Consider the following 26,591-nt stretch of genomic DNA (forward strand, 5'->3'; position numbering starts at 1 on the left):
AGTAACAAGACTAAATTAAAGTTAGTAATATATATATATATATATATATATATATATATATTTATATTTAAATATATTTTCATGTGTCAAGTAATAGTTGAAGGTTGAGCAACTGGTGGCAAGCATTCCTGTGGATTCGAATAGAAGTAATCTTCCTGTCTAGGATGTTCGGGAATCTCCATTCGCCTCCCTGGTTTCCCCGTTCGCCCTTCATGAGTTTTTTTCACTAACAGGGAAAACTCGTCCCAGTTCAGCGTCCCATTCTTGTACTGATCAATCAGACTAACCAGAAGCTTCCTGTCTTGAGAAATTGTGGTCTTAAATCCCAAGTATCTGCACAAATTATTGCCAAAAGTTGTGTTCAAAGGAGTAATTAATCACCCAATTTGAAGTAATGATTGGAAATCAGAAAGAAATTAGTCATTAGTAAATACCGGCGATGGCCTTCAACAGCTTTCGCCATGTTCCCAACAAAAGTAGGAACGAAAATGTCACTTTCTATTGCAACAATATAATCCAGCGCTGCCATCTGATCTGCATGATTCAGGAAGGGCTTGAGCTCTTCTGGCTTTAATATGGTCTGTTTCCTAACCTGTTTCACATAAGAAAAAGCAGCAGACCATAATTAATATGAGCCATGGTATAAATTGGCTTAGATACTTCATTCTACGGACCAGATTTGGATAAGCTGATGCCAGGTCTGCCATTCTCTTCTCTTCCTGGTATATTTCTCCGGATGCAATATAAATTGTGGTATTCCTATCAATGCCTAATGCCTGGAATACTAGAGCTGTTTCCTCTGGAGTCAAAGGGCATGATCCACGTTCTCTTTTCTTCTTGGAATCAATCGGTTTGTGCCACCACCCATCATGGGAATATCTAGTAGTAACATTGTTAGCATTGATCTTAAACAGCTTGATCAATCAAATGTTGGCACCAAATTCATACTATTGTTAAGAGAAAAGGAAGGTTTTCTCAGCAATCTCACCTCATTTCTTTCACCGCTGCAGCCTCTTCTTTCGTTAAACCTTCGACGCAACCTGTGAATGCCAATACATCCTTCTCATACCTGAGATGAAGAACCAAGAAAGGACCATTCTGTCTTAAAAGTGTAACAAGTTTCCTGCCTGTTTCCTCAATCGGTTGTGTAAACTTCAATGCTTTGTAGTTTACTCGACACCGCAGTTTCTGGAGTTCATCCGGTAGCCCATTGTTGGCAAGCCTAGCATCAGTTTGAGCGAATAGCAAAATTTCATGCTTCTGTATGCGAGGAAGAACCTGTAAACAAATATGTATCAGTGCTAAACTCCTAATTGTGTCAGAATTTCAGAAATTTCAATGTGACAAAATTAAGGGCAATGAAAAACAAGTTGGGAACCAACCCTTCCGTAATAATATTCTAAGCTAGCAAAACTCATAGGAAACATATAATAAAGTGGTTCAGACTCTGCTTTTCTCTTCTGCTCCGGAGGTAGCTCCCTCAGTATTCGAACCTCATCTCTCAGAGATGTAATGAAATTGTTCACATCAAAGATATCTGCAAATGTACTACCAATTCAAACAAAAAAATGTTAATTGTCAACATTAATGTTGTCAACTAGGCAATGAAACAATGGATTGATCACAGGTTTAGGCCATCAGGACTCAGGATCAAGGTACCTTGATTAGACAAATTTCAAAATCCCCCATTCAATGCTAAAAGCATTACCTGGTATCATTCCAATACGAGCCATGAGCAAATTTAGGAAGGATAAGTGTGACATTCAGATATCTTGCAATGACAACCATATCACAAATCTGTGGAGCATAAAGAATACAGAATCAGCAACAGAACTGTAAGGAGACAACGGGGAACATCTAAAAGCTTGTCATGGGGAAACCAAATGAACATCCTATTACATGAAAAAGGTTTTTGTTTACTCACCCCAAGTCGCTTCTGATTCAATCCTCCATTGGGTGAAATGATTAGATATCCATTGCTTTTATAAACCCCTGCAGTGAAGATCCACAAAGTTTACTTCACGGTGAAGAACGAACAATAAAGGGAAAGCAATAGAATCACCTGCTGATCCAAATTTCTTTTTATCTTTTCATGCAAATTAACCAGAACAACAGACACAAAGGTAATAGAAACAGCTAGCACTCACTTTGGGATGGGAAAGAATATGGAAAATAGAATGCGGATTTTGGCACCATGATTTTGTCATCCAGAGTTGCCAACTGAATTGCGCAGACCCAAAGAATAAGTAACATGGTTGAGAGTACAACCACCCAGAACTTGACACAAGCTAATGGAGAAGCCTGCCGGGCAGCTACAGTCTTCATCTTTTCAGCTTTAATCCCTGCAATAGCAGTATGATTCACGTCCACATTGCCATACTTCTGCTTCACCTCCATTTTGTCAACAAATTCAGACTCTTCATAACCAGCTTTGGTGCGTTGATCCATCCCCACAGGCTCCTCCAGTCTTGACTTGTTAAATATTCTCTATTTAAACATCATATATGTACTAAAAGTAGTAAAAATTTAGGTAATTTGTACTAACATAAGCTATATTAGAAAAGTTATCGACAAAACTCAATATTTTAAAATTATACATAAATATATATTTAAAAAATGAAATCAGTACATATATACATTTAAAATATTAATACATATCATCACGAGTGAAAAGTACTTAAATTTTTGTTTCTTTTAACTAATTTTCGACAGATGTTAACTGCTGGGATAGTTGGATTTGTGAAGAAGAGAAGATGATAGAATCGAAATGATGATTGGGTATAGACATTGTCAAGATGTGGCACGCATGTTGTCTAAGACACTAAATTTCAATTCTGGGTCGCTGTACAATGTGATTTTGATAAGCTTGCTCAGGCCATCTTTTGGGTTAAATCATTTTCAGCTATAAACATGTGAGAGAGAACATCAAAAGTGTTATGGAAAATATCAGTTCAGTTCAGCTACTGTATTAAATCATGTACAAAGGATCATTAATCAGATTTTAGTGTTACAAGTGCAATGGGCTTTTCCAGCTTTTGGCACTGGGGCACTGCCACGTTGATTTTAGGTTGCTATGGTCCAATCCGGCCAAGACTAAGCTGGACCTGGTTTGTTGATTTTGGATGTAGCCGTAGCAGGTTGGGTCTGGTCAAGCTGGTGTTGAATCTATTATAGGGACAATTTCTCCTTTTCTTTCTTTCTGACTTTTATTCTGTGTTTAAATTTTTTTTTATTGAAATGATATACTTTATAAATTATAACTAAATATCACCAGGTCATAACCGTATCATTAGGTAAACATTAATAGTCTTATGGGTAAATACGAGTATGACAAAATTAATTAAATAGATTAACGTTTTAAACGCATACGTTAATAAGTTTATTACACAAAATTTTACAATACGGCACTATCAATATGTTTATTGAACAAGACATATTAAATTTTATATGTAATGATACAATTATAACTCAACAAACACATTTAAACATGATTAACATGTTTAAATGAGTATCATAAATAGGTTAAATAAGTCATATTATAGGAATTGACACGACAATGCACAATTAATTAATCGAGGTAAACATATCATATATATACAAGTTAAGCAGGCTTAAGCTGTTTAAGACAAGAAACACAATAAGTTTCAATCTTAACTTATTTAATTCTGTAATGTGCTTGTGTCATGTTAATGAGTCGTATTTAGAATTATCAAATTTAGTTAGAAAATTGAGAAAGGGTAGTTTCGCTTAGCACTTAAAAATATTATGCTTGGATTATATTACACAAATTTAAAAATTGAAAATGACAATTTTTTACAAATTAGAGTGCTTGATTTTGATTTGAATTCAAAATTTTCTTGAGTCTTGTATTTGAGTTAAATTTTATTTGAGTTTATATTTGATGTACTGATAGTGCATAATTTTTATACACTATCAAGGCATAAAATCATGCCACCTATTTAAAAAATAAATTCAAAATTTTAAGAATTTTTAAAATAAATATTATTAATTTTTTTAAGAAATAAAAAAAATAATTTTTTTATTTCTTTAACTTTTTCTTATTCAATCTCTTCCTAAACCTTACATTTTTTTTAAAAAAAACCCTGAGTATTTAGTTCATTAATTAATGCAAGATCCTCTATTTAAATAATAGGGTTCGAATCTCCATTTCTTTAATTATAAAAAAAGAAAAATCTCTTTCTCTTTCTTCCCTCAACAACAATAGATTCAAAACCCTAATTTTTTTTGAACAGTAAAACCTTAAATTTTTAATTTTAATTCTTCAAAATAATATTTATTGTACCCTTTTTTTTAATTTAATATTTAATATTTATTTCACTCTTCTATTTGAAATTACTTTCAAACAATGATAATAGGTAATAAGGTAAAATCTTTGATTTTGTTCAGCAACGGCTGATTTGGCTTGGAGTAGGTTGAATGAAATGAATAAAGCAATTGAAAAAAGTGCAAAGCAAAACATCAACCCTAAAGAAATATAATTACCTTTTGAGAATATAAATGCAACGGGTCCCAATCTGCACAGCAACGAGCAGCACACAAAAAATCTGTGGAAGTCAAACTTTCTTCAATACCCAACAAGTCCACATATTCCAAGTTTGTTGGAGATTAAACAGGACAAAACAAAAATCTACCAAGTACAGTCTCTTTTTAGATCTATGAAAAGATGAACCCAAAAGACAGCCTTAAACAAAAATACATTTCTCTTCTTTGTAGTGAGTCCACAAGATTTTCAGGTTGAAACTTTATAATGATGTATTCACAATGTAAGTTTCAAAGGTGTTCAAAAAGCCTCTTTTACTAATCAAATTAAAGTGATGAATAAATTCGGTGAGATGGAGTTGGAGAGAGAAAAAATATTTTTATTTTTTAAAAATAATAATATTTATTTTTAAATTTCTTAAAATTTTAATTTTATTTTCAATGAAGTGACACCATTTGATGCCTTAATAGTGTATGAGAGTTATACATGATCAATGCATCAAATATAAAGCCGATGAGTTTTACAAGTTGATGTAGTTGTTAACTTTTTATTGCAACATTTGTTTTTAGATAATTGAATTCAATTATAACACTAGTTTTTTTTACTGTAACTTGAGAGTCTTTTGAGTTTGTAAATAGAATTTGAATTTAGAGATACCCATAATAGAAATTGTATCATAACTCAGTTGAATCTTGATATAGAAAAAGATTTATTTCACTCTCTGAATATAGAGATAATAGAAAATTATAAGAACTTTTCAGTTTTTTCCCTTGATTTCTTAGGTGAAAATATTTATGGTATGGAAAGTGATTAAACAAATTGAGACCTTCCCATGCTTTGCCATTTTTGGTACCAAAAGCAGTGCATTATAGGCGCTGTTTGAGAGCAGCTATGCAGCAAATGGGGAATCGCAAGGTCAAAGATCATTCTTCCTTGAACACATTTCCTTCCGATGACTTTGTGCATGGAATCAATTGCATCGACCAAAGAACAAATTAATTTCTCTTTTCAATCCAGGAAGTTTTGCAGTCAGCCGCCCCGTTTTCAACACAGAAATTACAGTCACTAGGGAAGTGCTGCGGCTATGATAATTGTCCCTTGTCTGCAACATTGTTTCTGTCGTTCGTTGTTACAGCAAGCGGCGGCAGACATTCCTGTGGGTTTGTATAGAAGTAATCCTCCTGTTTGGGTTTGCCTGGAAACTGCAATCTTTGAGATGGGTTCCCCATTCGATTTGCATGAGCTGCCTTCACTGACTGGGAGAATTCGCTCCAGCTCAATGTTCCATTCTTGTATTGGTCTATCAAACTGATCAGGACCAATCTGTCTAGACTAATTGTCCTCTTGTACCCCAGGAATCTGTCAGAAAAATAAATCATGTCTTGCATCAGAACTAAGAAATTCATACAACTCAAAGAAAAGAGTTACCAGACAAATACCTTCGATGGCCTTCTACAAGTTTTGCCATATTGCCTCCATAGGTCGGCAGGAATATGTCACTATCTAGGGAAACAAGATAATCCAAAGCTGCCATCTGATTTGAATAGTTCTGGAATGGCTTGAGGTCTGAAGGGGGTAGTAATGTTTCCTTCTTCACCTGTTTCAGAACAAGAGGCAAGAACGGTAGGATTTTTAGAATTTACATACATGTGTAAATTTCATTGCAAGTTAAGCTGACTTTTGGGGTTCAAGTTTTTTTACCAGATTCGGATAGAATGCTCTAAGACTTGCCAGTCTCCTCTCTCCGCCATATATATCTCCAGCAGCAATATATATTTGGATGTTAGGATTTATACCAAATGCTCTAAGTGCAATTGCTGTCTCCTCTGGAGTCAATGGGCAGAGACCGGCTTCTCTTTTACTCTTCGGATCGATTTCCTTTTCCTTCCACCAAGGGATAGCATATCTAGGCATATACAATATGCATTTTAGGATATGATCAATGAAACCAAGTACAATAAAATGAAGATTAATTGCTCACCTCATTCTTGCAAGCTCTTCCACCTCCGTCTCATTGCAACCTTCCGTACAACCAGAAAATGCTAACATGTCCATTTCATATCTGAGATGGAGAACTAAGAAAGGACCTTTGTCCCTCAGAATCCTAATAATCTTCTTCCCCACCTCTTCAATTGCAGGAGTGAATCTTAGAGCCTTATAGTTTACTGTACAACGCATTTTCTGAACCTCAACAGGAAGATTATTCCCAAGTCTAGTATCAGTTTTTGTGAAACGAACTACTTCATATTTTTGGAAACGAGGAAGAACCTGCATATAGTCATCCGTAAATATCAGCTGCAACCACCTAACATTAGGCAACTACTATACCAGGACCGGATATGAGTTAACTGACCGTGTTGTAGTAATAGGACATGTTAGACCAGCTAACGGGTGGCATGGAATAGAGTGCATATCTCTGAACTTTTTTCCTCAGCCTAGGAGGCAGCTGCTTAATTATCCGAACCTCATCACTCAGAGATTTGATGAAGTAATCCACATCCCATATGTCTTTGAACTGGCTGCCACATTGAGATTAATGATTGCTACGAACTTCTGAATTCTAGTTGCAAATACTTGAAAAATAAAAGGTAAACTACTGATAATAAAATAACCTACCTGCTATCGTGCCAAAATGAAGTTTTATCCAAGTCAGGAACTACAAGCGTGAGATTCAGAAACCTAGCTATAGCAACCATATCACAAATCTGTTTACAAGTACCAAAGAAGGAATTAATCAGGGTGCATGCGCAACAAGAAGCAATGAGAAAAGACTTTTGGAAAGCAAAGATATATATTTATGCATGCTTACACCGGCTCTCATTTGATTCAATCCGCCATTGGATGAAGCCATCAAGTAACCTTCATTCTTGTAAACCCCTGGAAACATATTGATGCAGACGTGTCTGATTCACTAATTCATAATAGATATGCTCAACTTTTCACACAGAAAGAATTTATAGTCGTTAAACATGTTTTCTATCATGATTGCCTTAAAATCATCCGACATGTAAAATAAGCATAGAACTTACTCGGGGATGGTGGTTCAAGCTTGAATGGCATTGGGCCAATAGTCTGCCCCAGTATCGCCAATTGCAATGCGAAAACCCACAGCAAAAGCATCATGGCTGTGATTCCAAGCGCCAATAACTTTGCTTGTTCAAATCCAGGAGACTTGGGGATCATCATACTCTTCAGTTTATCCAGTCTGACCACTCCAGTAACCAAATTCTTCAACTTTTCGGGGCTGATATCACCAATGGAACACCTCAAGTACTCCACCTTACCACATCGTTTATCCTTCATCTCTATGCCGACAAATGTTTTCCCTTCTTCAACATCGTGCTTCGAGTCTTCCATCCCCATTGGCAAATCCTCAACCTTAACGTGCAACTTTCCTTGATTTTCCTTACAGGGAAATAGTATACTATATAACACAACAATTTTCTATATAAGAAACGGATTCGGCTTAAATTTCCTTGATTGCCAACTGGTTCAAGTGGTTTGGACGATGCGGCTGAGGGTAGTTTCCCCTACCAGAATCCGGAAAAAAGAACCCCCCGGAAAGCCAGTTTTCAGAAGCCACCAGCCACTGTTTCAGAGAAAAAAAACTCTCTTTAAAACAACAGGAACTTGTTTGAGGTTTGGGAGTCATATCCCAGCTTTTCAGAATTCCAACCACGTTGTTTTGGGGTCGTTTTCCATGAGAAAGTATATTAAATATGGAGGACTCACCTGAAAACTAGTGAATTAATTCTGCCTGAACACTAATTCAATTTGTGAATAAATAATATTGCCAAAAAAGGGAATTAACAATTGTGATGGTGTGACTATTTAATATAAACTTGAATTAAAATTCTGATCATATCATAGGAGGAAATATCAACAATAGAGTTAATTATTACCGGTCCTATGTACAAAAAAAATAATAAATACTTGTGGTAGACATCATAATCAATACATTTTATGTTATTTAAAATCTAATTTAATATTGGTTAATTGTTTTTATTTGACATATTTCATCAAACCAAAAATGAATCCTGAATGGAAAAGGGAATCATTGGATAAGAATATGACAGGTAAATGGACTTGATCAATCAATCAGGCTAACATCATGCAATTACTGTAGATCAAATCCTTGCATTTAACCAGTGATGGTGACATATATGTATAGAGCTGTTGAGTAAATGTAGATCTCTTTAATTATACCAATAGGCCTTTAATTGTTTGAGACATAATGCAAATTTAATACTGAATTGTCTCTTTAAAATAACAAACAAAAAACTTTTAATTGTGAGTATGATTGATGATTTTTAATGTCAATGTTTCAATTAAGGCTTTACTGTCTTCATTTTAATTGTTATTTGGTAAGTACATGCATTATGCTTCCAAATGGTGAAATCAAAAAATGGGTTTATAAAAATTGGAAATAAATAAATAAAACATTTATAAAATTCATCTCTTTAAATAATAGAAACAATAATTTTCTTTTTGTGCGTGACTATCCAATCTGAACTCAAATGCAATTTTAACACAAATATAATTTTATTTTTTAATTACTATTTGCTTTTCAAGATATAGTTCTCTCTTTGTAAAGATATAGGCCAAGAGTAAACCTAACAAAAAAATAATGAACAACAAGAGAAATGCTTGGGAATTAATTAATGGTTTCAAATATAGTACGAATTCTTTTTTTTACCAACAAACATACACAAAGTTTAACTTCCTTTGATGTTTTTCTTGTATATCTTAACAAATTAAGGAATTTTATTTTATTTTCTTTATTTTCTTTTTACCTTATATTTTTCTTTATCTTCATATTTTTCTTGAACCAAAGAAAACTAAAAAAAAATATCTTATTGCTTAGGGAGGGGAAACAAGGTAAAAGGCAACCATCTTCATTTATCTTATATGTAAATTGAGTATACTTGCAAATATTGATGCATAATATACATGTAATCAACAGATTTTCCCTTGCATTTGCAAGTTGATCAGTGTACACAAATTGAATATGGAAAACTGAAATGACATTCAATTAGTTCTTCATTTTTCCTCCTCAAAATGCTTGTGTTTCCAATCTTTTTTACCGAAACCTGAGAAGAGAAAATATTGTTGGAAGACGCAGCAGCTTGAAAATCATTTCATTTACCCTGGTGGCCACTGATATCATGGTTCAACATCTTGTTGCTGATCATCAGAAACTACTCGTGGCTCATCAAGTCGTGCCAAACATTCTTCAGGATTTGTATAGAAGTAATCCTCTTCCTTGGGTTTACCAGGAATTACCAATCTTTTGGCAGGATTTCCCATCCGATCTGCATGAGCCTCTTTCATTTCTGATGAGAATTCTTCCCAGCTTATTGATCCAGCTCTGAACAGATCCACTAAATCGACTATAGCCTTTCTGTCCAAAAGAATTGTTTCCTTGAACCCCAAGTATCTGAAAAAGGATTCAGGTATATATAGTCAACATCAGCATTAATACTAGGCGTGGGAGAGGACCTATTTTGCAGGCACATAGCATCAGGAAATGTAAATTATGAGAATGAATATTGGGGGATACCGTCTATGGCCTTCAACGACTTTGGCCATGTTTCCTCCATTTGTTGGAACGAAAATATCACTTTCCACAGCTACATAATAATCCAGGGCTGCCATCTGGTTTGAATGGTTCCTGAAAGGATCAAGGTCTGAGGGTGGAAGTAACGTTTCCTTCTTGACCTGTTTTTGCAGATTACAAAGCAAGAGTTACCCTATGAACAGCTAGAGACGAAACAAAGATAGAAAAACTGACTTTAATCTTCAAGGAAAGCAAACTAATTACTAACCAAATTCGGATAAGCTGCTCTAAGAGTTGCCAATCTCCTCTCTCCTCCATATATATCTCCAGCAGCTATGTAAACTTGGATATTGCGATCGATACCCAATGCCTTTAATGTTAGCGCTGTTTCCTCAGGGGTTAGAGGGCACAAACCTGCTAGCCTTTTCTTCTCCGAATCTATTACTTTTTCTTTCCACCAGGGATATGCATATCTAATCATTACATGGAAGTTTGCACAATATTACGATGAGATTAGGGCATGGATACTTCAGTAATGAACCCAATAAATTCATTTTAATTACCTCATTTTTGTTAACTCATCAATCTCTTCTTCATTGCAACCTTCATTACAACCAGAGAATGCTATCATGTCCATTTCATATCTGAGATGAAGAACTAGGAAAGGACCTTTTTCTCTTAGAATTCGAACGATCTTCTCAGCCAACGCCTGTATGGGAGGAGCGAACCTCAGAGCCTCATAGTTTACTCGGCAACGCAACTTTTGGACATCTTGAGGAAGCCCATTGTTAGCAAGCCTGGCATCAGTCTTCTGGAAGTGCACCACTTCATGCGTTTGTATCCGCGGAAGAATCTGTGAATAGTCATAACAGTAAAAGAGTACTGATCCTAGCTAACAGTAGAAAAAACAAGGTTGGAACAACAAAGAAGTAAAGAACTGGGGAACCTACCACATTATAGTAATAGGTCATGTTAGACCAGCTGATTGGTGGCATTGAGAAGACTGATTCATCTACCTTTTTCTTTTGCGCAGGGGGTAGCTTTTTCAATATCCGAACTTCATCTCTCAGTGATGCAATGAAGTAGTCTACATCAAATATGTCTGCAAACTGACTGCCATATCAAAAAAGCAAAAATGCAATCAAACACCATATTCACAGTATACCTCGATGAAAAAGAGTAAGAAATGAGATCGATTAGCTACCTGTAATCATTCCAAAATGATGTATTATCTAATTCAGGAACTATGAGGGTGACATTTAGAAATCTTGCAACTGTAACCATGTCACAGATCTGAGTACAAAAAAAAAAAAAACAAAGTTGATTAATTAGGATATAATCGATCATAACAGCACTTATACATTACAGTGAATGACCTTTGTATTATGACAGGCAAAATTACTTACACCGGATCGCATTTGATTCAATCCTCCATTGGAAGAAACCATCAGATACCCATTGTTCTCATAGACCCCTGATTGTCAGGAATATGTGGAAGATTGTGAAGCACAAGAAAATTTTCTGTCAAGTAAATAATGCAGTTCTTTTTCATTTCTTTTCTCTAGCTTAAGCATCTTGATTTATCTATCTGCACCTCGATGTTCATGAAGATGGTAAACCGTGTAAAGACACCTAGCCTAGACTAAACTCTACTTGAAAGTGAAGTTGAGGATACAATGCATACATGCATTATTCATACATATCATGCATCCATGAGAGTTTGTATCCGATCTTACTTAAAGGGTGTTTTGAACTTGAAATTTTCTTTCTCTTTGGTAAACCAAGAAGCTGAGGCCACAGCCAATGTATGAGTTTTCCTTTAAATGCATGGAAACAAATGGATATAAAGAAAGTCTGTTCTTAACGTAGTTATAGTAAATGTATACAAATTATATCTTCTACTAAGAGAGTTAGATTCGAAATCTTCCTTATCCAAAACAAATACAAATTTATTCGACTTACAATAAATTACTTACTTTCAGGGGGAAGAGGATAAGAAAAGGTAGATTTTGGTGTCCTTGCTGATGAAACAGCCTCTCCCAGTGATTTCAACTGCCTGGCAATGGCCCAAAGCAGCATCACGGTTAAAGCTCTAGTCACCCACAGTTTCAGTCGAGCCACTCTGATCCGAGCTAGAATTAAGCTCTTCAACTTTTCAGCCTTAACCATTCTGATATACTTCAACCTCATCTTACTGTACCCTGGTTTCTCCTTCACCTCTCCACATTCTGCCTCTTCAAAACTTGCCCCAGGGTAACTCATCCTTAGCTTTTTTAATTCTCTATAATAACCCAAAAACGAAAAAAGGGTACTATCATGTTATAAAACTCTAATCACCCGAAACGAATGCAAGTGGAAATTGCTTGTAAAAGAAGAAGCAAATGATCACCTCATAAAAAGGGTAACCGAATTTCAATGGAGAAACTTATCAATATTGGCTTCAAGCTTCAACACAAAGACATTAATTCTTTCCTTCGCTTACCAGATTCCGGAGGAATTGTACCGCCAGAAAGCTGGTTTCTTCACGCCAAGAGTAATGAGAGGAATTTGGCCTTTTAAAGTGATTGTTTCTTAGCTAGCAAAATTCCAAGAGTCATACATCCAAACCAGTCCAAGGCACGAGGATTTTATTTTAATTTTAATTTTTGCTTTCTCAATTCCTTCACATAAATTGATTGGGCCCATTAATCGAATTAATTCCATTTAATAGTGTTACTATATGATCCATTAAACTTATGTTTGTGCTCTTTTTCATTTTTTTTTCTATTTAAAACTATTTATTATATATCATTTTCTGAATTTACTAGTAGTATTAAATATATAGCACTTAAATTATGTATTTACTCTCTGTATTTATAGTACTGAAATCAGAGTAAATTGGGATGAAAAAAGAAATTAAGAAAATTGAAGACACCTGATGTATATATGACAATGATGATTTTGGAGGACAACTAATTAGGTGATGAAGTTAAATTGATTGACATGTGATAAAATTCATTGCTTGGAGCTGTTGTAATTATCTGGCATTTAAGATTGAAAAAGAATATTTAATAATAATAATCAATAAGGAAAAAATCATATAAATGATAATAGTCAACTTGCATTTTCCGAGTTTAGATATACTATATTTAGTAACTTGGAGGACAAGCATGCTGCTCCCTATTTTCTTTTAGATAGAGATATTTTGTTGTGCAAAATGCGTTGTTAATGGAGTATTCTTGAGAGTTGCAGAGTTAGAATTTACAAGTTTTGTGAAGATTAAACTCCACCCCATGCTTGAACCAATCCTTGGAACCAAGCAATTGAGCTTTCTTACAGGGTAAATGACAGCCAAACGGAGGAATGGGTGCTTCTCCTAAGATTCCATCAATCTTCAAGTTTAAAAGCTTGATGTTTCTACCCAGTTTATAGAGGTCTGTTCCACCTTCCATTCTATGTTTTAAGGGAGGGTTTCATTGGTGAAAAGGAACACCAAGCTGGGGAGTTGCTACCTTAAAGCCAATCGGTCTCATTAACAATCCTCAGCAGCTAGAAGCTGGGAAGCTGGACCATTTTGCTGCCGGTCACCTCTCCCCTTAGAGAAGTCCTTAAGAACTGTTGAACTTTCCGGCAGTACCTTTCGCAGTTTCTTCCTAATGTGTACGAATACTTCTGGATTCTGCTCAATGGATGTCCATGGCAGCTTGGTGTGACAGACTATTGCTGAAGGCCCCAATTTCAATATGCAGAATCCAGAAGTAATAATAAAGAGAAATGGAACCACTATGCATCCTAGAATGAATGCTGCCAGAGATAATTTCCTAGTGCAATAACAATTAACAGCAAATGCAGCGCTGTTTAAGTCTCAAAAGATTACATTATTACTCAACCATAACAGAGACATGATCAGATTCAGACATGTTCTTGAAGTGCAAAAAAGCATTGCTGTCAGTTGCCAACTCATCTTGAGAAAACAAGAAGGGTTAACCCATTGACTAGTCCCATGGATGCTAACGAGCACCTTCCACTTTCAGGCACAAAGTTCAACTCAGCTCATTTCTAGATGCATAAAGTATGCCTACAGCATACAAAAGCAGGAGGCTGGGTACAATTGAGCCGAATCATTACAGCATATGGAGGCAACTCAGATGCCATTGTTACCATTTGATATCTGTACCTGAACTGCCAATCAAGTGTCCTTCAACAAACAGAAGTCTCAATCACTCATGCAAGGATTATAAGAAGGGAATCCCACTGTTTAATGTTTTCTTTTCCCTGTTAATTAGAAACAACCTTTGATGACAGCCAAGTTTATTCTAATTAATGTTAATCCCCATAACTTTCACCAGAAAAGCATAGTCATAAGCTATTTCCTCACACTGAATATAACGGCCACCTTCACCAAAATGTCCTCCAGTCATATTTGTCTTCAGAATGACAGATCGAGAACAAAAAGAACATGTACTATCTCGAACTTTGGCCACCCACTTGGCAGCTTCCCAAACTCCAACCCTTGGAATGATGATTAAATACAACCAGCGTTAGTTAACGGATACAAAATTGAATGCAACTTTTCTGAATGACAGTGCAAAAAAATTAAATCAACAGCAGAAATATGGAAGCAGGCCTTCATGCAATTATAGATGAAAAGCTGAAGTGGAAGAAGTGAATTTACCTTGAGTCATTAAATGATGCTGTAACAAGAATTGAAGGGTGGCAACCACCTTGAGGAATGTTTTCATAGGGGGAATAACTTAAAATAGACTCAAACTGGGACTTTATCTGAGGATTCCCAAATTCTTCATAGTCCAATATAGTGAGGGGCAAACTAGGATCCAGCAATGAGTTCAATATATCAAGAAATGGTACCTGTTAGAAATATTAACAAAGTCTCCATTATGACAGTCTAACAAAGGAGGGTAAAAAGAAAAGAAAAGGAAAACGAAGGAACAAAGAAAAAAGAAAGTACTAAAAAGTGGGGGAAAATAAAAGATAAAGCAAAAGAATTCCATATCCATACTTGTTCTCTTTGACATAGTACAAGAAAAAACAAAGGAAGAAAAAGGTGAATGATGTTAAACCAACATAACCCACACCAGAAGTGTTTCTCTTTTCAAAACATGTTTTTCTAATGTCAGACTACAACAGCTTCTTCATGGTTTTTCCAATTTTATTAGCAAGAAAGTGAAAAAAAATTTTGAATTTTCCATTTGTCATCCAAAGGTACTTAAGTTTGAAGCCCCTCTTTATTTCAAGTCTCCTTGTCAACTCTAAACGTTTTTAACATACTTCACTTGGGTGAGATCATGACAATATAAATGTCAGGTACTTTGCTAATAAGGCTAACCTTCAAAATTGCAGCACGGAAAAGGTCAGGGTACATATTCAGAGCTGCCCCCATGAGAAGACACCCAGCACTAACTCCAATGGCACCCAGCTGATCTCTATGGACATAGCCCTCATCAATTAGGTACTTGCCACATGATACAAAGTCATATATAGAATTTTGTTTGAACAACCCACTGCCAGATTTATGCCATGAAGAATCACCACCACCACCACCCCTGTTCAGCATACACATGAAACATTTGAAATAACAAGTAAACACATCCAAGACCATGACAAACCAGCATCTTGTTCAGTTAATTCTTTGAAATTTTTATTGAACACAAGTTCAAGCATGACCCCTAATCTCGATGAAACACAATACCAGGAATGTAAAATCCAGGGATGCGGACAAGTACTTAAGGAGAATAATTTAGAATTTGAAACCAATGAGAGAAACAACTAACTGAGAAGAGAAAAAGAAAACTGAAATCAAAGAATTAGTTAATTCAAAATTCATCACATGTTACAAGAATTCCTACAAAAAATGATCACACTTAAAAACAGTATAAAATCTCCACAAATAACCCCTAATACAATAAAATACAAGTGCAACTTCTAGTCTCATTTTGTTACCCTTCTTAAGATCCACATCTATATGTACAAGATATTATTTGGTATATTTCCAAAATTTAATGACATCAAATATGAAAATTAGGTCTAAACAATTCATATTCAATATTTAACACAGCAATTTGACAGCTAATTTTACAAATTAATATTAAATGATGCATTCTTACTCGAGGAAAGAATGCCAATAACAAATTTGACAAAAAGAACAAATCATAAACCAACCTTACATCAGCAAATGCCACCACCCATCCACGATCAAGTAAACTGAGACGGTCCACGCACCAACTTTTATCAAGAACTTCCCCATATGCTCCATAACCTTGTAAAATTCCAGGAGACTGATAACTCTTCCACGCCTTTTGCGAGTACAAAATGGTCAGAGGAACCCTGACACCATCATGGGAAATAACTTCCTTTCTTTCACAACAATAGGTATCAGAAAAGTCCTTCCATCTTTGTAATTCAATATTTTGGTTGTTTTCACCCTTTTTACGGTCAAGATGTTTTTGAGTATCTAGTTCATATCCTGAAGAGCATGATTGAGCATTACTAGAAACACCAAGTACCTCCTCTTGTTGAACAATTGAGAAAATCCGTCTTGACATGTCGTAGTCAACAATTACATCAGGCACCTAGGGATGCCAAAAGAAAGGTTAAATAAATTTAGGGGCAAGCAATACAAGATAAACATACTTGCTCAAGTAACTAAAATCAGCAAGCACACGTATAAACCAAATATAATTCCACAGTTCTTACTGAGCTGAGACACTTAAACAAAAGAAGATCCCTAGTCTGAACTAATTTATTCCTATCATTTAACAAATGCAATGCCTCTAAATTTGAGAAGGTCAATAACTCACTTTGGTAATTGGTTAATAATTTTTCCACAAGAGCCTTGTCATGTTTTAGTTTCTCTAAATATTACAAAACCAGAAAAATGAACTGAAAAGGTAATTTCTCTAAGCTTTGCACTGGTAACAAAGGGAACAATGTGTGAGGACAGAGACACAAGTTAAGCATATGGACATCTAACAGAAAGAGTGAGAAAACCATAAAAGTTAAAAAGCATCAATATGTAATGTAACAATATCACAATCAAGCTCACAAGAAATTACCACTGAAGATGACAGCACCACTCTGTATACTGAGTTCGTGAAGTCAAGGTTTGAACCTGGTTGAATACTACATGAATTTGAGGGCATAGGGAAAAACCATGGATCAAGATCCTCAATCATCATTTGACGCTGCAGAATAACACATGCCAATTGCAAATTAGTAGAAGTACAATAGTCGTATATGCAAAGATCAACTAAATGATGACATCAACATTCATCATTTTACTGTGATCTTTTCCTTTTAGGAGCTAGAGTGTACTTTATAAAGGATAAACAGAAAAGCCAAAACTGGAATAGGCATTAGTAGAACAAAAATACTCCCTAAGTTGAGTATATTAATTACACTAGATATCATTATCTCTAATTTTATTTTCTTGTCTTAATACGTTAAACATGCTTAACGTATATGCTTTGACTCATACTTGTTTCTTTTTTCACAACACGCAGGTGCAAAAAGAGAAGATCAAACCATACTATTTAAAATCTGCAACTATATGTTAAAAAGTGTAAAAATAAGCCAAAAACAAAAAAGCATTTCATGGCACAATTCAATTATTGTTTGAAAAAGGGAGGGAAAACCAAGTTTCTGTCTAAAAGATGAAAAGTATGATACAATAGACTTTAATGCCATAAAGCACAGAATAGGAAGCTCAATAACAACAACAATACTTCATCTGGTATATTTATTTCATAACCTACAAGAAAAGAGAAAGAAAAAGCAGAAATTGGAATACCTTACAATCAACATTGATAGGCAAATCAACAGAACATAACATAGGAAAGCCCTTCTTATTGAGAAAAAGCACTAAATGTCCATTAAAAATGTCCATATCTTGTAAACTGGTATCTTCACTGGGATAGAAAATATTCTGACAGAAAAAACATACAGAAGTATATTAATTTATGCAATAGAGGATAGTTTGTACATAAGCTTGAGTTGGAAAAAATGAAATAGCAAATAAGAAAATCAGGCATCCACTTCTCTAGATACAAAAGGAAAAGCAAACCACACCTGCCAAGTAGTTGACTGTATATCTCCAACTTGACATCTAGCTAAATAATAACCTTCAGTGGAACACATCATACTTTCTTTCACAGGAGCATTTGTAAGAATATAAAAGAAACCAAAATGATGTTCCCAAAAATACTGTACACCAGAAACGCGCTCATGTACTCTTCGCAAGCCACTCAAGGGATCAGTTGAATCAACTACATAAACCTGTAATAAAGCAATGGGATATAAGATTGGCACAAGGGGCAATTATAATCTAAAAGTGGGAAAAGCAAAAGGTAATGAAAAGGTAAATGCCTTCCTCAGATGAACTCCTTGAATTTGAATTCACAGTTATAAACTTGCCATCTTTTGTACTTGTTAGGTCCACACAAAAGCTAGAATCACTTTCTGTAAATACCAAGACATCATCTGTAATACCTGATCCTAATGTTGTGCAAAGAACCCTGCAAAAGTTAGAGACAGGTTGGAAAACATCTCAATCTCTAAAAAAGGACTGGACAATGCAGTGAAGAAGTGTGCCTGTAAGGTCGTTGATTCTCATCAGCAATTGTATAGAACAAAGTCTGGCAATCTTGAGCCCATGCCAAGCTAACAACTCTATCAACTTGTGCCCTTGGAACAATATATCCATTTCTGAGGTCTTTAATTTGAAGAATGAACTGTTCACTGCCAGAAGTATCAAGTGTGTATGCTAGAAAATTGTGATCTGGTGAAATTCGACACTGACCCACATGCACATAACCTGCACAGAAGACATAATAATACTAACCTCAACTTAAAACTAAGAAAAAGTTTTTATTTATAGCTATATATCAATGCAGTACAACGATAGCTAAGGGTACTAGACTTCAAAGCCATGTTTTGGGACACATACCATTAACATATAATCAGAATTACAAAGTTTCATTTTCTGTTTGAAGAATTCAGCTTTTGCTATATTTTCTTACAAAAAGTTTTAACCGTGAAAGATAGTATATTTTCCAAGACTTTTAAGCCAAAAATAACCTTTGAAAAAGAAGCATCATAGTATCAAGTAGCATAACCATACCCATGACCACACATCTCCATCCAATATACATTCCAGAGAAAAAAAAAAGAAAAAAAAAGCACTTTTATAGAAGCTTGCCATGTTTTTCAGCAACTTCATTCCAGTCGAGCAAAATTTCCTCCCTTCCAAATCCAGCTTTGGCATTACTGAGAAGCCTTTCCACCCAACCACGTCTCTCAGTTCCTAATCTCCTGCAGAACACTGGGTACTCCTTCCCTTCCGGTATGTACTCGTAGTACAACCTGCATAAAATGTCAGTAAGCTCACAATTCACTTCTCCTACACTAAAAAAAATAAAAGACTTACAATTAAACAAAGGCTAACCTGAAAAATATTATGCTGCAAATGTTAGCTAAGATTTCGAAATATTTAACATCAGGTTACACTCGTTTCTACACCAACAATAAGCAAACATCTAACAATTCATAAAACTGACACCAACTAAGGCAAATAATTTTAAGATTGCATCACTTAATAAAAACCCAAATAACACTAACAATTCACAATCACCCAATAAGGAAAAGATGGAAACTTTATATACAAAAACTGAAACTTAGCCAAAACAGGGAAAAGGGTCACATTAAAAACTACAAACCAGGGTCCATAACGTTCAACAGGAGTGGAAATTTTGGAGGGCATTCGGCTTTTCATCTCAGAGACCATAGCTCGTTGCAGGGTTTGAGTGTCAGCCATGAAAGCTTGAGCATATGAGTTCTCTTGGTTGAGGTAGTCTACGAAATCAGGGTCGTTGACGTTGCGCATCCAATGGTAATGATCTTGCCACGTATGACCATGGAGTGAGACTGTGAAAGGAACTCTTTTGGGAACTGGAGGCAGCTGAGAAGGGACTGGGATTGGCTCTGCCCTGCATTTCGAAGAGAAAGAGGAAGAGGAAGAGGATAGGGAGGAGACTAAGATGAAAGAAAGGGAGAAAGTAGGTGGTTTGATTGAAGTGCTGGAGATTAAGCGGGAGAGTAGAGACATGGCCGACCGGACTTGTAGTTTCGAACAGCAGAAGAGCAGCTACTTTTCAGTTGGTATTTGTGTTTTATGAAGCAAGATTATACAACCCTGTGAATAAAGGCAGATGTTGGTCTTGAAGTTTGCTTAAGTATAGTGAATAATAAGTTTGTTCTAACTATAAATCTTTCTTTGGGGTGGAAGTGGAATGCTCAAAAATTAGTCAGAGCCGCAATATTCTTTGATTTGTTTGATGTCTAGATTAAGTTAAAATATAATACAATTATTTAAATTTATAATAAAAAATTATAAATATTATAATATTTATCAAATATAACAAATTTTAACCATTATAAAAAATTTTATAATTTCATAAATCAAAATAGTAGACTTAACCATATAGGAAACTATTTGTTATTAAATAAATAAGTAGTAAACTCGTTACGAAATATACGAATACAAAATTAACTAATCATGTCTTAAATAAATTTTAACTATATTATTTATGTCTTAATAGTCTCGGCATGATTAGATGCCTTAAAACTGCAATAACGTAAAACCATGGCAATTTGAAAATAATCATGCATTGCCCCATCCCTCTGCCACCTTTCCGGCTTCTCAAGCATTTCTTTGTTTAAAGATTAGACTAAAATCCATAGGTTAAAATCTTGAGGATTTCCTCTTTGAGGATGACTAATGACTCTTACAGAACAAACGAATGCATATTGCTGTTTCAATGCGTAGGCTTCATCCTCCCCCATATTGTTCTTCCACCAGAAGAAGAGAGTGAAATTTTCTCAGGTTTAGACATCGTATGAACAATAGTTGAGAAACATTAACAAGAATAATTTAATTAATAGAATGAGATGTGCTCTGTACAAGGCAACTAGCGGTGTTCGAGCCTTCCCTCATTCCCTGTCAAACAGAACAGGTATGAGAACCTGCAATTCTTTGTAGCATTAAACAAATGAACAAATTGCAAATTATATATCTTGCATAAAGCAAACATACACCACAGTACCAAACCCCAACCATCGAATCAAATTTTGAGAACCCGCATCTGCTTCTGCTATCCCCTGTTCAGTCCTTTCCTCCCCTTAGCACAAAAGTTCTGACTTTTACTTCAATGTGTTTCCCCTGCAATTTTAACCTTTAGTTCCCACTGCATTCTTCTTCTCATCTTCAACATCCTGCAAGTGGCCACAAAATTTGAGGACATGTGTTACAACCATTTCCAAGAATGAAGAATCTTGGCACAAGCATCAATGAATCATGAAGATGCAGATCAAAGAATGCAGCAGGAAGCACAGTTACGACAATCTTTAATAAAAGATAGTATAGAGTTATTCAAGCTTACGGAATTTTCAATCTTGTCAAAATCATCACCAAAGCTCCCATCAGCATCAGCATCGCCATCATCTGGAAAACCATACAAATAATTATCAAACTGACAGTAAAAGAATCGCTAGAGAAAACATCTGAAAAAACAAGTCATATGAGTCCAATTCATTTGTAAATAGTTTTCTACAAACAATGAAGCTCGCCATGTTATTAAAATAATGTCTACAGTAAGTTATCAAGAATTGCATCTCATGTAAACACCTCTGCCAAGACCAACATGTTAAAACGAATCAGCCATAGTCAGTTAGGCTACAGAATCCATGATCCCTTTCGTGTCTCCCCGGAATAACATCTTTTTGGACATATAATTTGGAAAATAAGGTCATCAACTTAAAACCAATAGATTACTTCTAGAGAGAGCAATTCAAAACATCAAAAGTGCATGACACAAAAAACATGTGAAAATATCATAACTCTGCAATCAATGCATGAATTTTGGTGAATATACCTCCACCCCCATCACTATCTTCAAAATCTCCCAACAAAAATGTATCCAAATCTTGCTCAGCAGATGAGCTCGAAGTTTTACTCTGCAGACCACTTTCTGGCTCTTCTGCCTTAACTACAGGTGTTTGCTTTGATTTATCCTCTTTTGCCTCCTCTGCTCTCTGTTTAACTTCCTCCATGTACTCCTTCTCATAACTGAAAATTACAAATACCATTAGTCGAAGTAAGAATTTGTTCACTAATCCTAAATTATCATTATTATAATAAATAATTAATTACTTACGGGCCAACATGAGTGCTAACAAGAGTGAAATATATCCTCCAAAATTTTCTTTCTTTCATCAGACGCGGACACAGCTCATATCTTAATTTTTTGATTTCCTGCATAAGAATAATATGATTTACAGAAACCAATTAAAAAGTACATAAAATCTAAAACAATTCCAACATTTCCTAGCAAATTTAGGCCTAATTTGGCATTACAATCGCAATTGGAAATCACAAGATTAAAAGTTGTGACTGGGGGAACACTCATCTCAATCCAAATCTTATCCACAAATTATACCTTTGGTTAGCACTGTCTTTTCGGCCAAATTCGGCGATTACCATGGACACAACTCAAATTCGCAATGCCAGACGTAGCCGTTATAATTATAAAATTCTAAAATATAATGTACTAAATATGTTTACCTTAACAGTAGTAAGAACAAGCGTGGCATGCCTCTCTTGCCACTCACTCAGATCTTTCCGTACATTTGATCCCGTAGTCGTCGCATCGGACGGCTCTGGTTCATCTACTCAAATATCTAAAACTTTCAGATTTAAATTTAAAAAAAAAAAGAATAAAAAAAACAATTAAATCAAAATTTACCTTGAACAGGGGAAGGGAAGTTCTGGAAAGTACTGGAAGTAAAACCTCTGACAAAGTCTCTCAAATCATCGGTGAGTCCAAACTTCCGAAGCTCCGAATCCGAGATCGGTGGAGGATCGGAGGAAGTGGAGGCGGAGGAGGTAATGGAGAGGGAGGAGAGTTGAGGAGGGATGATATCGGAAATGGACTTGGATATGCTTTGGATTTGGATTTGATCGGCTTGTTTAAGAGCGGCGGTTTTGAGCTCATCGGCTTTCTTGGTGGCTTCCAGAGCTAGCTCCTTGGACTTCTTGGCGGTCTCGGCGACTAGATCGGCGATTTTGTTTGGCGTTGCTAGGGATTGCGATTTCTTCGCCGCTTCTTCCGCGAAGGATTTTGCTCGCTTCCAAAAGTCTTCCATTTTTGGGATCTGAAGGATTGGATTCTTTGCTCCTCTCTGCTGCAATCTGTTTTAAGTACTTCTGTTTTTCTTGCCTATCAGGAGGAGAAGTGTTCATGAAACGGCGTCGTTTTACGGAAACGATTCGTTTCGTCAGGGACTCCAGATGTATGAAACGTTTTTCTCACGGCCGGTTCGCGGAATCCCCGTCTGGACGACGAAACAAAAGGGCTCTATTTATTTTTTTTACAAGTAAACAAAAAATAAAATTATAATTCAAGTAAAATAAATAGTAAATTAAAGTGAAAAATCTATATGTACATATTGATTTCATATAAAAATAATAAATTTTATTTATTTTACAATATTTAAAAATAAAATTAGTATTAAGAATCTTGATATTATTTTGATACAACATGTTACTTTTTTCTTAAAAAGTTAATCCCTGTACACGTTTAATTTTGCAAAATCAAATGAAATATTTTTGGATAAATTACAATCAAACTTTCAATTAATACCCTTAATCACCGATTAACTTTAGGTTTAAGAGTTGATTTATTTTTAAATTACAAAATTTTTTTTTATTCATCTAATTCTAATGGTATGTGTGGTAATATGAATTATATAATTTGTTTCACTCACATCTTCATCATTTAAATCCATATGTTACATAAAGTTTCATAAGTTACAAAATATGTCACTTTATTGAAAGAAGCCCTCATTTTGTCTAATATCAATATTCCTACGATTAGGTCTAAAATTTTTATCAATTTTATTTGGTACTTATTTCATTAGATTTATATATTTTCTTCCTATGATTAGGAGTTTATTCTCAGCTATGCACATAACAAGAGACTCCAACAGTTCGACAAGTTTGGATAAAGTGAAACTAGTAATATTAAGATATCTATTATCTAAACTCGATAATAAATTATAAAATTTTTAATTTTTTATATTATTTTTCAATGTATATATTTTTTATAATTGATAAATTATTAAATTTAATCTATAAATTATTTAAATATAAAATTTATTTTAAACTAATCAATTTAATTCTAAGAAATAAAATAAATATAATTTTTATTTTTATTTTTTATTACTAAACTCAAATCGAGTTGGATTTGTAATTAACTAAATAAATGAGTTCGGGTTTTTGTAAAATATGGTTCATTGGGTCGGATAAGATGCGAGTATTAAATTTTATAATCGGATTCCAATAGCAATCGACGGATTGTTAGATTATTTCATTGGTAAATATATGTTTGTAGTGAATCATTTAGAATTGTCTCTTGTTTCGACGATAACGTGTCTTAATCTCTTTGTAATTAATTTCATATTAATAAAATATTTTTTTTATGATTCAATATTTATATATATAATATTCAATATGTCCTCTAATTTTGATGTAAATTTTTTTAATTTAATTTATTGCTATTATTGATATTTGATTAGATATAATTAAATATTAACTGACTTGCGTGTAAATGTACATTCAAATATCATTACTTAAACGAAAAAATATAATCCACGACAGTTCGTATAAGATTCAAGTTTCAATCTTAGGACCTGTGGGTTATGGGCCCACCACGCTTTTGTATGTACTTTTGGGATTCCAACTCATCTAGCCGAACCTTATCGTGGAAGTTGTAAGCACGGAGAGAGGTGGAACAGTCAAAACATGGAAAGATGATATCAAATGAATCAAAACACCAGTGATTAATTTCCTGTTTTCCTGCCAGTCAAAAGGTTCTTTCCCTCGATAAACAGCCAGCCTAACTCCCACTTCAACCAAATCCCAAGCATTGTTTACTGTAAACGAGCAGATAGTATTAGTGATTTGCGCAAGCATGTCATCGTATATCGCGGTTTGTAGCCCCCGTTTGACTACCAAGAAAAAGTTTGACAGAAAAGAAACTCATCAGGACTCCCTAATTATCCTAGTTTAACGTAACAAAATTTTGGGTCAAGAAATGTCGGCCATGAACGGAAAGAAAACAAGACATATTCCTCATATGGATAATTACAAAAAGCATGACTACTACTGTGTGTTTTTTATAACAAAATTGTGATCCTAAAATGTTTGTTCTGTACTCTTGGGGGACTGAAAGCAGCAGCAGCAGCAAGCAAGCAAGCAGAAACTAAGGGTATCATCCCCATGTTTCAAGGACCAACCGGCAGTGACTTGTTATGTATGGGTCGTCGTCTTCTTACGTTGGAATAATCCATCGTAAAATATTGTGAAACGTCGGGGCCCTCCACCCATTCATGCCTTGTGCCTCGACTTCCATGAACTCTAGCTTCCTCTTTCTGGTATGCTTTCCCTGTCCAAACCAAAAGTATTAATAAAATAAATAGACACGCAATTTTACAGAATTCTCAATTCTGTATGATCAAAGGTTTAAAATCAGGGTCATACACCCTTGGTTGTGGATTTACTCCTCTTGCTTTTTCACCTGGTTGCTGCTAATACTACATACATTATTAGAGCTAACTGGTTCAATTCTGTAGCATCAGGTATTTGTAAAGGGAATAGTTAAAGAAAGAGTCTTGGGTTAAGTGAGGAAATTTTGGCAGTTTTCAAGTTTGAAGTCAAAGGGTTCTGAGCAAGCTGACCCTAGATTTTGGATGGTCTCTGTATAAGTCAAGTGAAGTATACTTTTCAAACATAAAGTAATGGAGGAATATTCACTCATGTCAGGAAGGGGAAGTCACCCTATATTTTCCTTTGGTTGCTAACCACAGAACACCCAAATAAAAAGCAATGTTCATTGTCCATTGCTGAGATGATAGATACTCGTACTTGGACTAAGAATGTAAGCACTTCAGTGCTTTTTGACTAGAAAATGCAACTTACTGGAGCCTTGGATTTGAATATAGATACAGATTAGATATGTCACCTGAAACATCTTCCTTCTGCTTGGTGTTTGAAATTGAATGTTGAGCTCCATTTCCTTTAAACTGATTCAAAAACACAAGGCAGATGAGCCTAAGAATAATGGCAATGTTATACTATTAGGATTGTATAGAGATTCTTACTTCTACTAATTCCTCAGTGAATCTGAGCTTCCTTGGCAGTGTGGGGAGAGAAAGCTGAACTCCTTTTGCTGCTCCTGATAAAAGCACTTAAACTCATTAAATAATGGAAAAAGATGAGACAGAGACAAGGGATAGAGAGACCATTATAGTTTACCTTGTTCAGTTGATGATTGCAGCTGGATTTGCAGGGAAGTACAAGGTGTTTGCAATGCCAAGAAGCTAAAACAAAGCACAGTAATGACTACTAACAGCTCCATATCACTTCAACTCTCTGAAGATTTTTTTTTTTGCATAACCACAGCTTTGTGATTTTCCGAGTGTGGG

The 26,591-nt window shown here is 35.0% G+C and overlaps 6 protein-coding genes across 6 annotated transcripts in view; all 6 read right to left on the reverse strand.

The window, feature by feature from the left end:
* The window catches only part of LOC18610169 (uncharacterized protein At1g04910), a 2,730-nt gene extending 149 nt beyond the window's left edge, over window positions 1–2,581 (reverse strand). Inside the window, exons 1-8 of the mRNA XM_018114676.1 lie at window positions 2,148–2,581; window positions 1,925–1,992; window positions 1,709–1,797; window positions 1,383–1,548; window positions 989–1,278; window positions 675–879; window positions 435–592; window positions 66–333 (exon numbers count right to left, since the gene is read on the reverse strand). Coding sequence (XP_017970165.1) covers window positions 87–333; window positions 435–592; window positions 675–879; window positions 989–1,278; window positions 1,383–1,548; window positions 1,709–1,797; window positions 1,925–1,992; window positions 2,148–2,448 — 1,524 coding nt within the window. The 5' untranslated portion in view covers window positions 2,449–2,581 and the 3' untranslated portion in view covers window positions 66–86. The remainder of the gene's footprint in view (window positions 1–65; window positions 334–434; window positions 593–674; window positions 880–988; window positions 1,279–1,382; window positions 1,549–1,708; window positions 1,798–1,924; window positions 1,993–2,147) is intronic.
* Window positions 5,194–8,103, reverse strand: LOC18610170 (uncharacterized protein At1g04910). The gene is made up of 8 exons (XM_007045682.2): window positions 7,531–8,103; window positions 7,311–7,378; window positions 7,118–7,206; window positions 6,855–7,020; window positions 6,483–6,769; window positions 6,203–6,407; window positions 5,941–6,098; window positions 5,194–5,860 (listed from the first exon to the last, which is right to left on the reverse strand). Exons 1-8 carry the CDS (start codon window positions 7,862–7,864, stop codon window positions 5,584–5,586), a joined length of 1,584 nt encoding a protein of 527 aa, XP_007045744.2. The 5' UTR covers window positions 7,865–8,103; the 3' UTR covers window positions 5,194–5,583.
* Window positions 9,374–12,613, reverse strand: LOC18610171 (uncharacterized protein At1g04910). The gene is made up of 9 exons (XM_007045683.2): window positions 12,448–12,613; window positions 12,035–12,339; window positions 11,465–11,532; window positions 11,263–11,351; window positions 11,009–11,171; window positions 10,622–10,911; window positions 10,327–10,531; window positions 10,062–10,219; window positions 9,374–9,938 (listed from the first exon to the last, which is right to left on the reverse strand). The coding sequence occupies exons 1-9, from the start codon at window positions 12,450–12,452 to the stop codon at window positions 9,665–9,667; spliced, it is 1,557 nt and encodes a 518-aa protein (XP_007045745.2). The 5' UTR covers window positions 12,453–12,613; the 3' UTR covers window positions 9,374–9,664.
* LOC18610172 (protease 2) lies at window positions 13,828–20,315 on the reverse strand. Its single transcript, XM_018116108.1, has 11 exons — window positions 19,769–20,315; window positions 19,252–19,415; window positions 18,645–18,867; window positions 18,426–18,568; window positions 18,123–18,331; window positions 17,845–17,979; window positions 17,111–17,239; window positions 16,218–16,627; window positions 15,385–15,601; window positions 14,713–14,906; window positions 13,828–14,549 (listed from the first exon to the last, which is right to left on the reverse strand). Exons 1-11 carry the CDS (start codon window positions 20,155–20,157, stop codon window positions 14,354–14,356), a joined length of 2,409 nt encoding a protein of 802 aa, XP_017971597.1. The 5' UTR covers window positions 20,158–20,315; the 3' UTR covers window positions 13,828–14,353.
* On the reverse strand, window positions 20,921–23,454 carry LOC18610173. Its single transcript, XM_018114492.1, has 6 exons — window positions 22,853–23,454; window positions 22,672–22,775; window positions 22,265–22,362; window positions 21,983–22,176; window positions 21,491–21,552; window positions 20,921–21,323 (listed from the first exon to the last, which is right to left on the reverse strand). Exons 1-6 carry the CDS (start codon window positions 23,250–23,252, stop codon window positions 21,279–21,281), a joined length of 903 nt encoding a protein of 300 aa, XP_017969981.1. The 5' UTR covers window positions 23,253–23,454; the 3' UTR covers window positions 20,921–21,278.
* LOC18610174 (probable root meristem growth factor 8) lies at window positions 25,212–26,556 on the reverse strand. The gene is made up of 4 exons (XM_007045686.2): window positions 26,422–26,556; window positions 26,268–26,341; window positions 26,129–26,189; window positions 25,212–25,552 (listed from the first exon to the last, which is right to left on the reverse strand). The coding sequence occupies exons 1-4, from the start codon at window positions 26,522–26,524 to the stop codon at window positions 25,392–25,394; spliced, it is 399 nt and encodes a 132-aa protein (XP_007045748.1). The 5' UTR covers window positions 26,525–26,556; the 3' UTR covers window positions 25,212–25,391.

This window comes from Theobroma cacao, chromosome 2, assembly GCF_000208745.1.
Source record: "Theobroma cacao cultivar B97-61/B2 chromosome 2, Criollo_cocoa_genome_V2, whole genome shotgun sequence".
NCBI lineage: Eukaryota > Viridiplantae > Streptophyta > Magnoliopsida > Malvales > Malvaceae > Theobroma > Theobroma cacao.

Excerpts from the sequence above, each read along its gene's own strand:
- LOC18610171 (XM_007045683.2), bottom strand. Across the intron at positions 11,533-12,034 it reads TTATCCTCTTCCCCCTGAAA|GGGTCTATGAGAACAATGGG; the intron begins GTAAGTAATTTA and ends CCTGACAATCAG. Across the intron at positions 9,939-10,061 it reads GTCGTTGAAGGCCATAGACG|ATACTTGGGGTTCAAGGAAA; the intron begins GTATCCCCCAAT and ends ATCCTTTTTCAG.
- LOC18610174 (XM_007045686.2), bottom strand. The coding sequence starts at position 26,524 with ATGGAGCTGTTAGTAGTCATTACTGTGCTTTGTTTTAGCTTCTTGGCA. Across the intron at positions 26,190-26,267 it reads TCACTGAGGAATTAGTAGAA|TTTAAAGGAAATGGAGCTCA; the intron begins GTAAGAATCTCT and ends TTTTTGAATCAG. Across the intron at positions 25,553-26,128 it reads GCAGAAGGAAGATGTTTCAG|GGAAAGCATACCAGAAAGAG; the intron begins GTGACATATCTA and ends TGGTTTGGACAG.
- LOC18610172 (XM_018116108.1), bottom strand. The coding sequence starts at position 20,157 with ATGTCTCTACTCTCCCGCTTAATCTCCAGCACTTCAATCAAACCACCT. Across the intron at positions 16,628-17,110 it reads TGGTGCTGTCATCTTCAGTG|GTGCCTGATGTAATTGTTGA; the intron begins GTAATTTCTTGT and ends TGGCATCCCTAG. Across the intron at positions 14,550-14,712 it reads GCATCATTTAATGACTCAAG|GGTTGGAGTTTGGGAAGCTG; the intron begins GTAAATTCACTT and ends CATCATTCCAAG.
- LOC18610170 (XM_007045682.2), bottom strand. The coding sequence starts at position 7,864 with ATGGGGATGGAAGACTCGAAGCACGATGTTGAAGAAGGGAAAACATTT. Across the intron at positions 6,099-6,202 it reads GAGCATTCTATCCGAATCTG|GTGAAGAAGGAAACATTACT; the intron begins GTAAAAAAACTT and ends GTTCTGAAACAG. Across the intron at positions 5,861-5,940 it reads CTTGTAGAAGGCCATCGAAG|ATTCCTGGGGTACAAGAGGA; the intron begins GTATTTGTCTGG and ends TTTTTCTGACAG.
- LOC18610173 (XM_018114492.1), bottom strand. The coding sequence starts at position 23,252 with ATGGAAGACTTTTGGAAGCGAGCAAAATCCTTCGCGGAAGAAGCGGCG. Across the intron at positions 22,363-22,671 it reads TTGTTCTTACTACTGTTAAG|GAAATCAAAAAATTAAGATA; the intron begins GTAAACATATTT and ends ATTCTTATGCAG. Across the intron at positions 22,177-22,264 it reads GTTAGCACTCATGTTGGCCC|TTATGAGAAGGAGTACATGG; the intron begins GTAAGTAATTAA and ends TGTAATTTTCAG.